The sequence below is a fragment of the Heloderma suspectum genome, chromosome 3, assembly GCF_057233095.1.
Source record: "Heloderma suspectum isolate Gila_16-S chromosome 3, 16-S_ref, whole genome shotgun sequence".
Taxonomy (NCBI): domain Eukaryota; kingdom Metazoa; phylum Chordata; class Lepidosauria; order Squamata; family Helodermatidae; genus Heloderma; species Heloderma suspectum.
Genome location: NC_139460.1, coordinates 59,097,923 through 59,114,077, shown reverse-complemented (window position 1 = coordinate 59,114,077; position 16,155 = coordinate 59,097,923). Strand labels below are relative to the sequence as shown.

Here is a 16,155-nt window from a genome sequence, read left to right as displayed (position 1 = left end):
CTGACAAAGTTGACTCTAGTCTACAAAGGCTTATGCCATAATACCTTTGTTAGTCTTTAAGTTGCCCCAATACCCTTTGTGTTTGTTGCAAAAGACTAACACGACTACCCCTCTGGAAATTGTTATGATGACATCAGTTTCAAACAAGTTTCTTTTTTAAAGAATCCAACCACTTTAGTCACTACTTACACTCAAATAATCAAATGACACTGTACTGAGTCACAGTATCCGGTAACAACAGATAACACATTTCAGGAGACTTAAAGGCTGTAATGATTGCACAAATTCCTGGACTATACTTCGCAAACAACTTGTTCTGGTCGCAAACAACTTGTTCTGGAGCAGATACACAGTATTAGTGTTATTGCTCTAGTGTAAATGTGGATTGTGCAAAACACTAGGCTTTTAACAGCATGTTAACACGTAACAGTTAAATATTATCCTAACTCAATTCAAAGAACTACCCATACAAGGCCTGGCCCAACATTTACTTACAGATAGATCTACAGATAAACAAATTAAAGAATGCTTCTGCTTGCCCTTGGGTTTTTCATTCATACGTAACAAATTAAAAGGGCAAATAGCTAAATACTTTGGTGTGAACACAGGGAGGGGAGAAAACAGGCTGCTAGAATCAGAAATCCCCATTAAGTGTCATGTTGAGGAAAACAGGATGCTAATGCTGAATCCAGTTTTATTTTCCAACTTGCTGATGTCACCAAGAAGCTATTTTTATTGTTTAACAGAATTTATGGAGGTAATTAATTCTGAACATGTGTGCTTTGCTATTCATTAAAAAAAAAAAAACTGATTTGCCCCAGCTTAATTTTCTGCCTTTCCATGTAAAATTTCACATACATTCTCTCCCGCTTTCCTCATGTGAAACAGAGTAATTACATAAGATAAGATAAGCAGTACTGTTGGCTACTGCAGTCTTCCCCACCCCATCTGCCACTATTCTATGTGTCATGTGCCTCCTACTCCAGCACCTTGCTGTCCCAATACAGATATCTCATATTTCACAATGTCTTTTCTCTCTGAGAATCCAAAAACAGTATATGCACATAGATCCCACTGTGCATTTGGTTTTCCTTCACTAGTGAGAAGCTGTTTTCTCCCCTATTTCATTTCCTCCATAACTCAACAATACCCTAAAGACAACCTCGGTGTCCCAAAGTGATTGTTTCTTAACTGAGTCCCTCACCCAAGTAACTCATGAAGCATTTGCAGGTGGCTCTAAATGGACATAAAGTTCAGCATGTCCAACCTTATTACCTGTGGGGTATTTCAGTGTGGGCGCACAGCTGATAGGGCTGACACAGCACTAATGAGGACTGTGCAATCTGCTCTAGTGATATCCAGCGCTGAAGGCAGGAAGTATTCTACGGCTGCAGCTCCCGAACAAAAATGTGAAAAACGACTATTTGTGCAGTTAAGGCTTAGAAAAAGCCATAATGATGCTAAAAGACAGCACTGGGGTGGGGGGAGAGTTATGTACACTGGGATGGATCCAGACTTAATCATACTTAGAGTAGATCCACTGAAATCTATGGGACTTAAGACATGACCAACTTAAATCCCACTAATTTCAGTGGATCTTCTCAAAGTATGTCTGGATTGAACCCACTTACTACTTCTTGAAAACAACAGTTCTACCCAAAATTCTGGTGGGAGGAACAATGGTGTAAAAGTTGTTCTGGTAGCTAAATTTTAGAGATATTAAGAAGAAGCAAAGGGACACAAAGGTGTTTTTTTTAATCTTAGTGTGCAAAAAGGACGCTATAAGCATCTATGAAAACATACTGCAATTTTCAAATGCTCACGAATTGTAATGATCACAAAGGTCTATAAATGCAGAAAGCTTGTTAGAAAAAAGGGGAAATAGGTGTGAAATACAACGGCCAAGATTAACAATCAAAGAAGACAATTACAGTAAAATGAGTTAAAAAAAAACTAGAAGGATGAATTTTTCAGTAAACAAAGATTCTTTGATAAAATTATTTTGGTTCTGGATTTTTTTTTTTTTAAAAGATGATGATGATTTTGCAAAATGCTGCTGTAATTGAGCTCAATATACTGAAATGTAGCAACTAGAAAAACTAAGCATCCCACTTACATGGGAGTAAGCACTACTGAATTCGACAGGGCTTGCTTCTGAGTAGATATGTTTGTTTGTTTGTTTGTTAGTTAATTAATTAATTAATTACATTTCTATATCACCTAATAGCCAAAGTTCTCTGGACAGTTTACAATAATTAAAACCATAAAATTAACAAGATAAAATACAATATAAAAGTTTAAAACTACAGTATAAAATAAAAATAACAACCAAAAACCTATCATCAATGCAGTGATTTAAAATACAGTAACAAATTTAAAACAGAAACTGAAATACTAACATATACTAAAAAAAAAAAAACACCTATATACACTATTGTAATGTAAGAGGAAGATGAAGCTGTATGTATTGTACATGATCTGTAGAGTTGAACATGGATTTGAAGAGTTGAACACAGTACAAAAACTAAGAAGAATAAGGGTTCTGTGTGGAGATTATGACATTGGAGTTTATCTTCCCACAATATTTCCAAAAAGTTTTTTTGTAAAGCACTTCATTTCAGAAACCCAACATTCTCCTTTGACTATTTTTGGGGAGAACTATGGCCACAGGATGAGAGCTTGACACTGATTACCGTAAATGCTTCTATGAAACTACTTACACCCAGCTATTAAAATAGCAGAGTCTTCAAAGAAGAAATAAAGATTGTTACTTCAACGGGGTGGCAAAATTCCTGTTCCCTCTCTGTCTTCCTTCATTCCTCACAGCCATAAAACTTACAGTTCTAACTTTTGCAAGTACAAAGACCATTCACACTCTCAAGAAATAATTGTTATTTGGGATTTAAGTATTTTAGTGCATTAAAAGGTCTACATAGAGAGGTCTACAGGCATACTGTTGAGGGCTGGGGCACTGAAAAAAACTGAACATGAACTGACTCCAGCAAGAAGCTGTCTCACTTTCATTAAAGCAAATTGAATAAAATTATGAAATACACAAGTTCATATCTTACAACAGCATGCTTCTTTTCAAAATACAATTGCAGAAGACTTCTGAAATTTGGTGTCTAAAAACTAAACCAAAGTATTATTAAGAATATTACATGAGCTTACCTAATAGAACCTTACTCTGTAAACCCCCTTTATTTCACTGTTTAACTGTTTGTACGTTTCTAACGCTTTTGTTTGGTGTGCTTTTATTCTTTTTCCAATATTTTTTTTCCACCACATTAATAGGATTTTCTTCCTCACTCTGCCGGGAACAGCAGGATATACAGTAGTTTACAAAAGAGAGAGAAAAGTTGCCTAAAAGTTTTCACTTACAGTGCATCAGCTTGAATAATGTCTCCCCGTGTTAAAGAATTAATTTGGTGTGGTTTCATTAATCCTAAACAAGGGCCTGGCAGGCTAGGCCTTTATTCTTTTGTCAGTCTCCCAACGATTCCTTTCAAGCACAATGATCTTTATTTCTATATCTTCATTTCTTTTAGGCACCCCATCCACTACTGCAGAGTTTGCAAGCAAGCTGAAATATAAGAATGCCTCAACTCCTATAGAATTCAATCAATAGGATTTCAGGAGCATTGGTCTTTAGTTATACTAGGGCCAGATTAAAATCTGCTCTTAAATTCATGCTTAAAAATTCTTACACTGCAATCCTATACAGTTTCCTGTGAATAAAATCCACTGAACTCAAGGGAACTTGTTTTTGAGTAGGCAAGTATTCCCTACTCAATACTCACTGTCATTCTTTTGACTATATTCTAAAAATTTACAACCCATTTTAGTTTAATATTTGGGAGGCACAACGTGCATGATCCAGCCAAATTAAGGCACTTTTTAAGTACTCTTGTGTACTTTTTAAATACTCTGATTTTAAGTGCAGAGTTCAGCATGCACTTAAAATACCTCTCATTTGAAATCAATGGAATTGAAATGCATTCTGATTGGATCGTCCCCAGAGTTTCTGCTTCTAAACTGTTAATTATTCTTGCAAATAAGGAAAATTAACATTTCTTGCAAGAAAAAAATGATGAAATGGAATTATTTTTCTTTTCTTTTCTTGGCTATTACCCTTATAATGTTTTGCTGTGGTACAGCAATGAAGACATTTAATCTCTCCTTTCCAGTGCAGCATTCATAAACTGTTGATGACTTGAACATGCACATGTTGCATTCATACGATTTGTCTATTCAGCCTTCTAAATTGTAGCTAACTTGCTTTGTATATAAATAATTACGCAGTCAGAACACATTACATGGACGCAAGACTGCATTATAACTTACGTGGAAATAAACTCCAAATCAATGATAGTTACCTCTCTCAGAGGATATGTTTAGGATTGACGCACATGACACGCCTCATAATTTTTAATGGAAGTGTATGTGGGGGATTCCCATGCAAGCCACAGCCATAGCCCCTCATACAACAATAGAAAGACCCAGTCTTAATACATTTCGGGCACAAACCTATGCATGGTTAGACAGAAAAAAAGTCCTACAACCCTCAGCATTCCATGCTGCAAATTGTAGGACTTTTTTCTGTCTAAACAGGCATGGGATTGTACCCTTACTCAGAAGTAAATCCAAATGACTTGGATGGACTGACTTCAAAGTAAATATACTTAGGACTGCCATGTGAATCGGCTTAAATACGAATAAATTATTGCAAACTGGACTGCTCTAAAATATATTGGCTAGTGTAGTATTATGATCAAAATCTCAGACAACAGAAAAAGTCAGTAATGCTACAGTCCTAAACACACTGGAAGTAAGACCCAATGGGCACAATGGGACTTACTTCTGAGTAAACATGTGTAGGATAGTGAGGGCTCTGAACCAAGTCCTAGTTAAAGGGCTGGTTATGTCTATCCTGGAGAAGATTAAGGGGAGACATAATAGCAGTCTTCCAGTATCTGAAAAACTCATGCAGAAGATGGAGCAGACTTGTTTTCTGTTGCTCCTGAGGGCAGGACTAGAACCAATGGGTGGAAATGCAAGGAAGCAGATTTTGGTTAAACATTAGGAGAAACATCCTAAAAGTGAAAAGAACTGTTCAGCAGAGGAACAGACTGCTTGAAGAGGTGAGAGGTTCTCCTTTTCTGGAGGTATTTAAGCAAATGCTGGATGGCCATCTGTCACGAATGCTGTAGCTGCACCCTGCAGCACCCTGTAGCTGCACTTGAAATGAACATGGCTTTGGACTAGATGACCTCCAAGGCCCCTTCCAACGCTATGATTGCACTGTAAGTATCAAATTATTTTAATAGGAAGGACGAAATACTGTGGCACTCGATACTTTCCATTAAAATAATTTTGATACCTACTTACGAAACTTTTTCCTCTCTTCTCTGATAATATGGATTTACCCTATTGCCTTATCTAAACTTTCATTATAAAAAGGTAAAGCTAAACAAAATAAAAGGATGGGCGGTTATATAAATATACCTTCAGGCTATGTAATCTAACGGGTGCCTAGCTGAATAAGGAGCCTTCAATTTCAAAACCTCTGCCTACCTCTCTTCTCTTCTCTTGCTTTTAGTAACAGCTCTGCAGTGACCCTCACTGGTGATAAAGTCCAGACTGCTGACAGGAAAAGAAGAAGAAACACCTGCATCTGGATTGCTAAACCTTTCATCCAATGATGATTACGCAAACAAGAATGGTTATGTAACTTTCCTTGAAGAAATGTTGTACAGTTCGGAACAAAACTGGAAGCAAGTATACTGGATAGAAACAACATTTTCCCACCATGGTATTATCCAGGGAGATAATGTTTTAATCCCAACTTTTCTGTCAAATATAAGTGCAAAGATAATATTCAGTTATGCCAATTATGTGGCAGCCTCATTTTTTTATTGTGTTTTGATATCCTTATACATTTTCAGGGAAAGCTTCTTATTATTTAAAGCTGATAGGTTTCTACAGTTGCACATACCTAAAAAGTTTAAATATGCACGCTGATTTCTTTCATGATCATTTACCTAATTCATGAGTGAAAAACCATGCACCTAGGTTATGGTAAAAATCTTACATTTTGGCTTCTTTAATATTTAACATCTGTTCCAAATTAAAAAGCTGTCATTCTGTTGGACTTTACGATTAACCAATGAATCAATCTTACGTTAGAAAATATTAAACCAAAGAAATATTCAGATTATAATGTACCAATCAAGTCTTGAAATGAGAATAAGGGATCAATATAACTTTTTAGTTCCGTAATAATGGAATATTAAAAGTGTCATGATGGCCATTACTGAGTATTCTAATTTATTTGTTTTTGACTTCATAAGCAGAGGTTAAACTAAAGCAGCTTTGAATAAGAGGCAGCTATATGAAACTAACCCTTTTGACCTCATCTTTATTCCACTCTAAATTTCACCTTAAGAATCTGACAATTTATTTTGGTTTTAAAGCAATTCCCCCAAATACACACACACATTTGGAGTTCTATTCTTTAAAGTAACAGTTGCTAAACTTTAAACTCCCCAGGAATGTTATCATTAAAAGTCAAGATTTGTGATGTCACCATACCTAACTTCTTCTTGAAGCAAAGTAGGCCCATTTTATTTAGGCTAACTTAATGGCTGGGGTTAAACTGGCGTCAGCAAAGGTTGGATGAGTGGGCGAGTGGGTGGATGAAGCTACAGTTGGAATTTTAATCATGCTGAGTTCTCATGGATGCTTGCATTGTCATTTATGTGATATTTTTAGAGATTTGTCTTCTGTTTTTTAAGCATCTTGTCCCACCCTCAAATTTTTAAAATATTGTGGAATAAAAGTCTAATGGCACAATCTACTGAGAAGTTCTCTACTGCAAAACTCACTTAAAACGAATGGACACTAATGTAAACATGAATAAGAACACAAGAACACTAATATGCTCGTGGATTGCTCCCATTCAGTTCAGTGTAGCTTATGTAGAAGAACCGGAAAGCTGTGCCTTAAATACAGAAATAAACAAATATAGAACATACAATATTTACTGAAATTGTCTGTTTTGTTCAAAAGTACATTTAAAATGGTGTTTTGTTAAAAGCCATTTGTCATTTTTTTAATAAAAAAAATCAATTTCTAAAGCTCACTTTAAAATAAAACCTTACAACTGTATACAGGAAAGTTACGCATACGGGGCGCTACGTCTATCTACTGCTCCACTTCAAAATGCCAGTTGCTGACCTCAATGAAAAGTACATTAATATTTTTGAATTTTTTAATGTTTGCCAGAGGAAAGAGGTAGCTTAACCACTGAACAAATGTTCTGATATAGTAAGAACGAATGATGAAGTCATTTAAGGAAAACTCACACACTGTAAACAGAGCGTCTGAAATACTTCTTGCTGTTTACCAAAATGGAGCCTGTAGGTAACCATGAACAGATGTACAATCTTGGTGTCTTTTTTGGTAGTTGTGTTCATAAGAAATTCTTTATGTGAGATTTGAGAGGTTAAAAGAAGTTTCCTGTCTGCACAGTCAAAATATTATTGAAGCAATTCAGGTTGTCAGTAAAAGCTTAAACAAATTTGCTGATAATCCTGTTAATGACCTAGGTCAAGTGTTAACTGTTGCAGGTTATAAAACAGTTAAATTAAGGTTGCTGGTACCCTGGGGCAAATAGTATCATTACAGAAATGGATTAGGGGGGGGAAAACTATTAAATTGCAGGATGATATCACTCATTTGGTTCTTGATTCGACAAGAACAGTTTCAAAAGACATCACAACACCTTCAGTAAGAAAGTAGAATCGTCCTTTAAAAGAGTTTACCTCAAAGAGATAAAGTGGTGACTTATGAATTCAAGACAGCATACTTCCAGCTGGAAATTTCTGTACATATAAAAAATCTATTTAAGTCTCAGCATGGAGCAAAATCCATTCATTATTCAGATGTTAATTCCTCCTGACATTTTCCTGTTATTGAAATAGATGGCTCACACTTCACAACTCTACTATGTTGAGACTGCTTAAAGGGCTGTGTCACTACACACACACACACACACACACAACTATGAGATAGATCTTCTCTTTAGAAATAGCTTAGATGAAAATTACCTGTTTCATCACCTCTCTGCTTAACTGGAGCTTAACATATCATGTGCCCAACCCCCACAGCACAAAACCACAAGAGTGGATGCAAAGCGTTAAATACAACCTGAGGTAACCCTTTTATGCTATATCTAAAAATGGCAATTACTTTTTTTGGTAATATATATCAAAGCATTTAAATGTGTTGAGACCAAAATGATTAAAGTATCTTTAAAAAGATTAAAGTACCTTTAAAAGATAAATGCAAGCTAACAATATACCCCCAAACCATGCTGCTATAGCCTATAGGAATGGCTTTGTTCTTTCCCACAAGTCTGTATGAAGTTAAATAGGCTCCTGAATTCGTAGTAGGTTTTATTCAGGACATATAAAAAGTTCACTCTTACATGGATATACCAATAACTGCAAAATTTCAAATTATTATTAAAAATTATTATTTAAACTTCAAATTATTATTTTGCTCTGAAGATTCCGTGATGGGGTTGGAGTGGGTCACAAGCCTTTAACAGCTCAATCCTATACATGTCTTCTAAGAAGGAAGTCCCACTGAGTTCAATGGGGCCTACTTGCAGGTAAGTGTGCGTACAACTGGAACATCAGCGTAGGATTTAACTATCCCAGTAACATGTCACAAATACATACAGTCTGAATTTTTACAAGTTATGAAAGATCGAATTTTAAATCCATGTTATCCATTTAGATATATTATTTTAAAGGGAAAGATATTTCAAATGTATGGAAACAGTTTCAAAACATGCAGTTTAAAAAGTCATTTTGTTTTATGTTCAGGAAAACTATATTTAAACAGAAACACATTTTTCCTGTATTTTTTCTCAGTTTCTATGTCCCCTCATAAGTACATAATTATAATTACATAATTATAACATTGATGGCTATTTACAATGATGAGTTTGAAGCCACTGGGTGAACTACAATAAAAATTAAAGATATGACCAAGGAAACCAAATGCTTGTGATACTATGCAAAATTGTGTAGAAAATATATATATTTAAAAAATAAAACGACACAGATTGGATAATTTTTAAAAAAAAATCCAGACAACATCTTTTATGGACAGCTATGCTCAGTATACTTTTTGTTGCTTTCAAAAAGACATCAGAATAGATACAGAAAATCTTACATTGCCTCAGTTGCTGTCTTAATGCACAGTATACTTTGCCAGCCAGTGTGCTAGATGCTTTACTGCTCTATTGTGCACATTATCAATGAGTTTAATTGCCAAGAGCTGCACCCCACTCCAAACTGGCCTCCACTGATATGCATGCTTTATTAGCCAAAAAGAAGAGTATAATAACCAGATTAATAGTACCACAGCTTTCCTATCAGCAACACATGTTCTACTAATTATTCTACAATGTATCCATTTAAATAAAAACAGCTCTGAGTATTCATTCATAAAACAGATGATCTATTATTTTTAGAACAGAAAACACTGAATAATTTACTAGTTTTTGTGATGTAAAATCCAACTGAACATTTTCAACCTGCATTTTCCCTAAAAATATAGTTATCCTAGGCTTAAAAAAAAAAATCAATATGACTGCCTTCTCTTATCCAAAAAACACTGATAGCGTTACTTGTTCAATTTATTAAATATTCTTCCTTACTAAGCAAAGTGATCAGGAATTGCTTAGTAAATAGCACTAGTCAAGGAAGTACAAGGTTCTGCACAATTATTTCATACTACACCCTTTCGGCTTTCAAATTTTACATATAAGTCAGTGTACTTGCACACTCTTATGTCAAAGGTTGAACATTCAGTAGTCTGACTTCACCCATAGAGTTACTGGATGTGTCTTTTTAAGAAACACCTTCAATTATTTTTCAACACAAATATCCACTGGGCACCTTTCCCCCCTCCCCATAAAAATGTATGAAATGTTTGAAATTCTTAGTGATAGTCTCTGGCTCAATTTAAATGTTTTATAAAGAAACAGATTTAAATAAGTACAAAGATAAATTTCTATGTGATATATGTCACACCGAACACAGGTGACTTTTATAAGGGGTGGCAGCACTTTATTATACCCAAAGTTTATGATGCAAACTAACAAAATTAATTAATGGCATAAAATATAGGTATTATTAATCCCACTAACAAGCACATTTTAAAGGATGTGGCCATCCGGTTTTTAGTGTTGTTATTTTTCCTGTGCGATTATTCAATGCAATGATAGGTCACAATAACAAGAGGTAAATGAGCCTCTCACTTAGATTGTCAATACAAACTAAACCAGTAATATAGCTATTGAATACAGTAAGAAGCCAATAGAAATAAGCATTGCCTTATTTCTCCTGACCCAGTCCTTTTCTTTTTCATTTCATTAGATCTCTCCAACCACAAAATAGTTGAAGGATGCAGAGTGCATTTCTTCCTCCCCCCGCCCCCAATTCGGCAAACACATGGGGCTTCCCTGGGATGGCTTCTTGGCATCACTTTTATGGTAATAATCAAACATACCCGCCCTGCTCATTATAAACTGGACCCAAGTCACTTCGCACAACACACATTCAGCAAGCTCTTGGCAGCTGCTGCAAAACGCGCGGATCGTGCCCTCTACCTGCATCCTCACCCCGGCTGCGTCCATAAACGTGGGGGCAGGCCACGGTCACATTACGCGGGTGTCATCCAACACCCCGCCCCACAAAAGGCGACCTTTTCTTTTTAACTGTGCCAACAAGCGTCCGTCACGGCTAACAATGACGTTACATCCAGGCACCCTTGTGCCGTGACCAGGAAGGCATGCAAACGACCCAGCTTCCAGTCGCCACGGGAAATATCAGGGGGCAGTTCTGAGTACATCTTGAGCACACCACCCTGGCCGGACGGGACCACCTTAACAATTAAAGCTGCGGACCAGGTCGTTTCCTCCTGCAGCGGGGATCCAGGCAAGTGCGAGCACTCCCGGGCTTTCTCAGGGCTGCGCTTACCTTCGTTGGCAGGACGAAGGTTCAGATCCCCCGCGCAGCTGAGAGCAGAGCCGAGGAGGAGCAGGACGCGGAGGTGACCATCCATGTTGCTGGTGCAGAGGAGGGCAGCGCGAGCTGCATGCCTTCCTGAAGCATGCCACTGATGTGAGCGCTCCGGCCGCAGAAGTTACCATGCTCCGCTCGCAGCCTGATGTCAAGTTTGACACTGGAGATGAGGAGGAGTCTGCCGAGCTGCCTGGGCTGCCGGCGGCTCGCCGGGCTGCGCGCCGGGTCCTAGCGCCCACCCGCCCGGTCAAGCGCGCAAGGCGCGAGGGACGCCGCACGGGTCGTCTGAACGGAGCGGGCGGGGTAGTGCCTGCCTGCGAAGGAGGAGCCATTTCCACAAAGGGGTGAGGGCGGTCACATTTTCGCTGCAGCTTCTCCTAAGCAGTTTTTTCTTAAAAAAAAAAAGAAGACGCGCGTTCAGCGTGGTCGCTGCTATTTTTATTGTGAATGGAAAGCAGCTGATCACCGAGTTTTTGTTGTTGTTTTTCTTCTGGGATCGGGCGATCGAACAGTGAATAGCGACCTCTCCTCCGGTCCCCTTGATTCAGGGCAGGAGTTGGAAAGGGAGTCCCCGCCCAGCCAGGGATCTCCCTGGGAACCCGGGTTCTCCCCCCTGAGGGCCAAAACGGGCATTACTTTAAATCTGTATCTAGCAGCTTTTATATGTTTACTCTAGAGTAGGCACAAAGAGCCCGATCCGAAGCAGGCCCCTAGCGTGGGGGCGATAGGAGGGCTTTAACCCTTCCCCCTATGGACCCAATCCAGATCGCGCCTCCTGTTGCCTACTCTAAAATAAATGAAAATGGGCGGGGGGGGGGGAAGGTAACTGCTAGATACGGACTTAAAGCAATGGCTGTGTTTGGCCCTGAGCTCCGCCACTTGGAGGGAGGGTTAAATGGTGCAAGCAAGAGAAGGCTGCGCCTGCCTCCTCTCGCCTTGCGGTTGCGCTCGGGGGCTGTTGCGCTCGTGTCCTGCTTGTGGGTTTGCTACGGGCAGCCGGCTGGCCACGGTGTGAACAGAATGCTGGACTAGGTGGACTGATCCGGCCTGATCCGGCAGGGCTCTTATGCTCACCCCCTCTGGACACAGAGGCAGCGGGCGCGGCTGCCCCGACCCGCTCTCTCGGCATCTCCCTCTGCCCCGCGCAAGAGCGGGCTGGTCGTCGTGGGAAGAGAAGGCGGCGCCTCCACTCTCACCCACGCCCCGGCCCCTGCAGTGGCGGGGGCATCAGGCAGTCAGGGGCAAGTGTGGGGCCGACAAGCCTAGTCCGCGCGGCGACAAAGACAGAGGGCGAGCGAGCAGCAGGCACAGCGGGTGCGCGCTCAGTCCTTGCGGGTGGCCCCGCTGGGCCCGATCCTTAGCCGTGCGCAGCCCGAAGAGACCGACTGGCGCGAGCAGGCAGAGCCTTCTGGAGGGCCTGGCCCGGCGAGCCGTCGGAGGTGGCTGCGATCTTGCGTTGCCCGAGCCTGGCTGAAGGCGCGAGCGGTCGCTCCCTCTCCCTCGGTGGCCCAGCAGGAACAACATGGCCTTCCCGGCAGCAGAATCCGGTGCTGCCTTGCCCAGAAGAACTCAGCTGAGCCAGCGGGAGGACGAGGTGGCGTGGCGGCTCCTTCCTTCGGTGACCCCGTGTTTCGCGCTGCCCAGTGGCGGGGAGGGTTGGGCTGATGGCGAGGCCCAGAGAGCGAGCGAGCAAGGAAGAACAGCCGCTGCCACCTTTCGGCGCACCCTTCTCTGCCCTTCTGCAGGGCCCAGACAAGGCCGGGGGGGGGGGTGTTCCGGGGGGCTTCCCCGCCCTCCCTCTTTCCAGCCTCTCCTGCAAGGCAGATAAAGGGACGGTGTTGCTATTTACTGTTTGATCCCCTCTCCTCACCAGCAACAGGTGATGATGCCACCTTCTCTCTCTCTCTCTCACACACACACACCCGACACAAACTGTTTTTCCTTCCATATAAAAGTAGCAGCATTACGAAGGCTTCAAGAAAAGTGGGCAAGGTGTAGCTTGGCCCTCAGTAAAGAACAGTTGCAGCAAATAGGAGTGTAGCTGCTTAGACTGAATGTTGTTTGCCGCCTCAGATTGAAGGGTGAGTGTAACCTGGGCTGCATGTGGTAAGAAAAGCAATAGCCGTTCAAAAATCCATTCCATCAGCTCCATCTCTCAGCTCAGGCTATGAAGAGAAGGAGAGGAAGGTGGCTTTCATCAATGAAAGTAGAAAATCGATAATGTGCGCGTTATTTACAAGCACTAGTGCGCCCTGGGGATGCTAGCTAGCCATGCTCCCGCAGGAATCCTTTTATTTTTAGCCCTTTGGCATCAGACACTCCCCATTTCTTTTCTTTCTTTTTGCATGACTAGACTTTAGACCACACAAATGCTTTGCAAAGCAGACGTTGTCAGAAGTCTGCCGGACTCAGGCACTATTTGCGCAGCTTTTACATTCTCTGGGTGCCCCATCAAATTCTGTGTTCCCAGATGTGTGACGACTTAATTTCAGTAGCGGGGTGCTGTAGCCAGTGGCATCCGATCAGCCCGATAGTATGTAAACTCGCCTTGAAACTTACTTGCGGTGTTTGCCTCAGTTGAGAACCACCAAAAGAAGATAGTGTCTCTGAGGATAGGAAAAGTATAGATCCCTGTGAAACAGCTTGCATCTGGGATTCAGGTCTGTTGTGCGTGCGTAGGGTTTTCTCCTGCTTTCGTTCACACATGGGCACACACAAGCTGCACTGTACTATGGCAGTTGGAAACAGATAATCTGAATAGTTCTGTCATGAATATATAAAGTATAATTTTGCACTCCTCCACAAACCTTCCAGTTGTATATTTGTAGGTGTGGTGCAAAATTACTCTTTATATATTCACCTACATTTGTAGGTGGAGTATTCATGAGGGAGGGGGGAAACATTTTGTGTTAATGACAAGCTGTTCAGAAAACTTGTTCACCACAAACCTAGCACAATTTAGGCAGGGGAGAGGAAGAAGTGGCTTGTCGTGGGTAGTGTGGTCATGTGATTAGATTTTGGCCCTTTCCTACTCCTTACTGTAGGCTGACATGTAGACTAACAGGGCAATCCTAAGTCCCATTGAGATTCAGTAGGTCTTTTCCCCTGGTGTGTACAGGACTGCAACCTAAGTTAATACAGGCAGGATTTATCTGCACTGTTACTGTGTTTTTGGCACAATAATTTTGGAAAAGTTGCATTTGCTCGAATGGCCTGCAACTGCTTTATTACATATGCATTTTTAATGCAGCCTGACATTTTACTATGCCGTCCCAAAAGCTTCCAAAATTCCCTTATGGGTTGAATGATAAAATGCCAGCCTCTGTTGAAAAATCAAGACTTGATGACTTGAGCATACAGTGAAACTTGCATTGTGCTTGTGTGAGTGTCCCTCTCCCTGGCTAATAGTGCTATGAGAACAATTTGCATAAGGAAATTGGTGTTGGAGGGAGAGTGGGTGTTAATTGTCATACCATGGGCTCAATTCAAATTAGGGACATAAACTCCATGGCCCCACAGCTGCTTTTTGCAAAAGAGGGGGGGGAAGTAAGTTTCTTACTTGGCCTTGGGGGGTGGGGGGGAATAAACATTCTGTCCTCTACACAACTATTAAAGGTATAGGAGGTCTTAGGAACATACGAAGCTGCCTTATACTGAGTCCGACCATTGGTCCATCTAGCCCAGTATTGTCACTGGCAGCGGCTCTCCAGGGTTTCAAGCATGAATTTTTCCAGCCTTACCTGGAGATGCCAGGGATTAAACCAGGGACTTCTGCATGCAAAGTGAGTGCCCTACCCCAAGCCACAGCCATTCCCCGGATGCATTGCTGTCATCCTTTGCAGCTGGCACTGTGGTTCCACATTCAAGATTGTGTGAATTGGACCAGCCCTTGTCAAGACAATGATGCCCATTCAAAGCCAGCTAGTCACACAAGAAGTCCCTTCAACAACAACACAGCATTCAGCCTGTCATGCCTCACTGTGGGGATTCAGTCTGTGATGCTGGGTATTAAAAAAAAGGATGATATAACAACTTCCCGCTAAGTACCTGCCTATAAATCGCAAGAACCATCTCTCCCCTACCTCCATCACCCTGCCCCATACACATATGCAGCTTTAGCAGTTCCTTCGGGAGTCTTACTCTAAAAGATGACATAATTCACAGAAAACCTAGGCCTCTGCCTCTCCCTTCAACATTTCAGGCCATTCACAATCTGATAATACTCCGTTACTGCTCTTTTCCCAGCTCACACACAATTGCAGCCCTAAGTAATGCTATCAAAATTCATGTAACTCTGGCAGAGGTATTATATGGTTTGTCAATCTCATTCCCTTTGCCACAGAGAGCAATTGTAGTAGCCCTTTATGCTTGAGGAACTTGGCAATTTGGCAGCTTAAGATAATAATTCACACCCCGGGAAATTCTTATGGTCCCTTGGAGAAGCCCTATGCAAACTAGAGCATATTACATCCTCATCTTTCCTACACACACGGCTGTTACTCTGTTGGCGCTAAGCGTTTATTTTGTGGAGCTGATCACCCTCTCATAGTTTCCACTCAGAAAGCATGTTTCTAATAGAATTCATTAAAAGGACCGTGGCTTAAATCCTCTGCTCCATTTATCTAGTCATATAGGCCTCAAATGAAGTCATTCTAAGGGCTGCTACAGGAAAGATAAATGCTGCTCCTGCTGGGATTCATTAGTGCTATTCTATATGTCTGCCAGTTTGGGTGAAGGGAGGGGGAGGGGAGTAAGTGATCAAACTTTTTCATGTCACACTCTCTCATGTACGCAACCAACAACTTTGTCCATCAGTACCAGCTGTACATTTAGAGCTGGGGTAGTATAGTAGCTAAGAATGTGGCTAAGAAGTTCCTGCTTCAAATCTTGCCACAGCAGTTAATTCACATGGTAGCTTTAAGAAAGCCACTGTAGCTCGTTCCCCCCTCATGCACAAATTGTGTGAAGGGGGTATCACATGATTACCAGGGGTGGGCCACATTCCTGGCCCTGCCTCCAAACATCCACACATTTATGTGGCTGACGTGTGAGCATA

At 41.1% G+C, this 16,155-nt stretch overlaps 1 protein-coding gene across 1 annotated transcript in view; it reads right to left on the bottom strand.

The window, feature by feature from the left end:
• EPHA3 (EPH receptor A3) overlaps positions 1-11,490 on the bottom strand; it is a 357,009-nt gene extending 345,519 nt beyond the window's left edge. The window contains exon 1 of the mRNA XM_084843389.1: positions 11,055-11,490. Coding sequence (XP_084699515.1) covers positions 11,055-11,139 — 85 coding nt within the window. The 5' untranslated portion in view covers positions 11,140-11,490. The remainder of the gene's footprint in view (positions 1-11,054) is intronic.
• Positions 11,491-16,155: the final 4,665 nt, after the last annotated feature.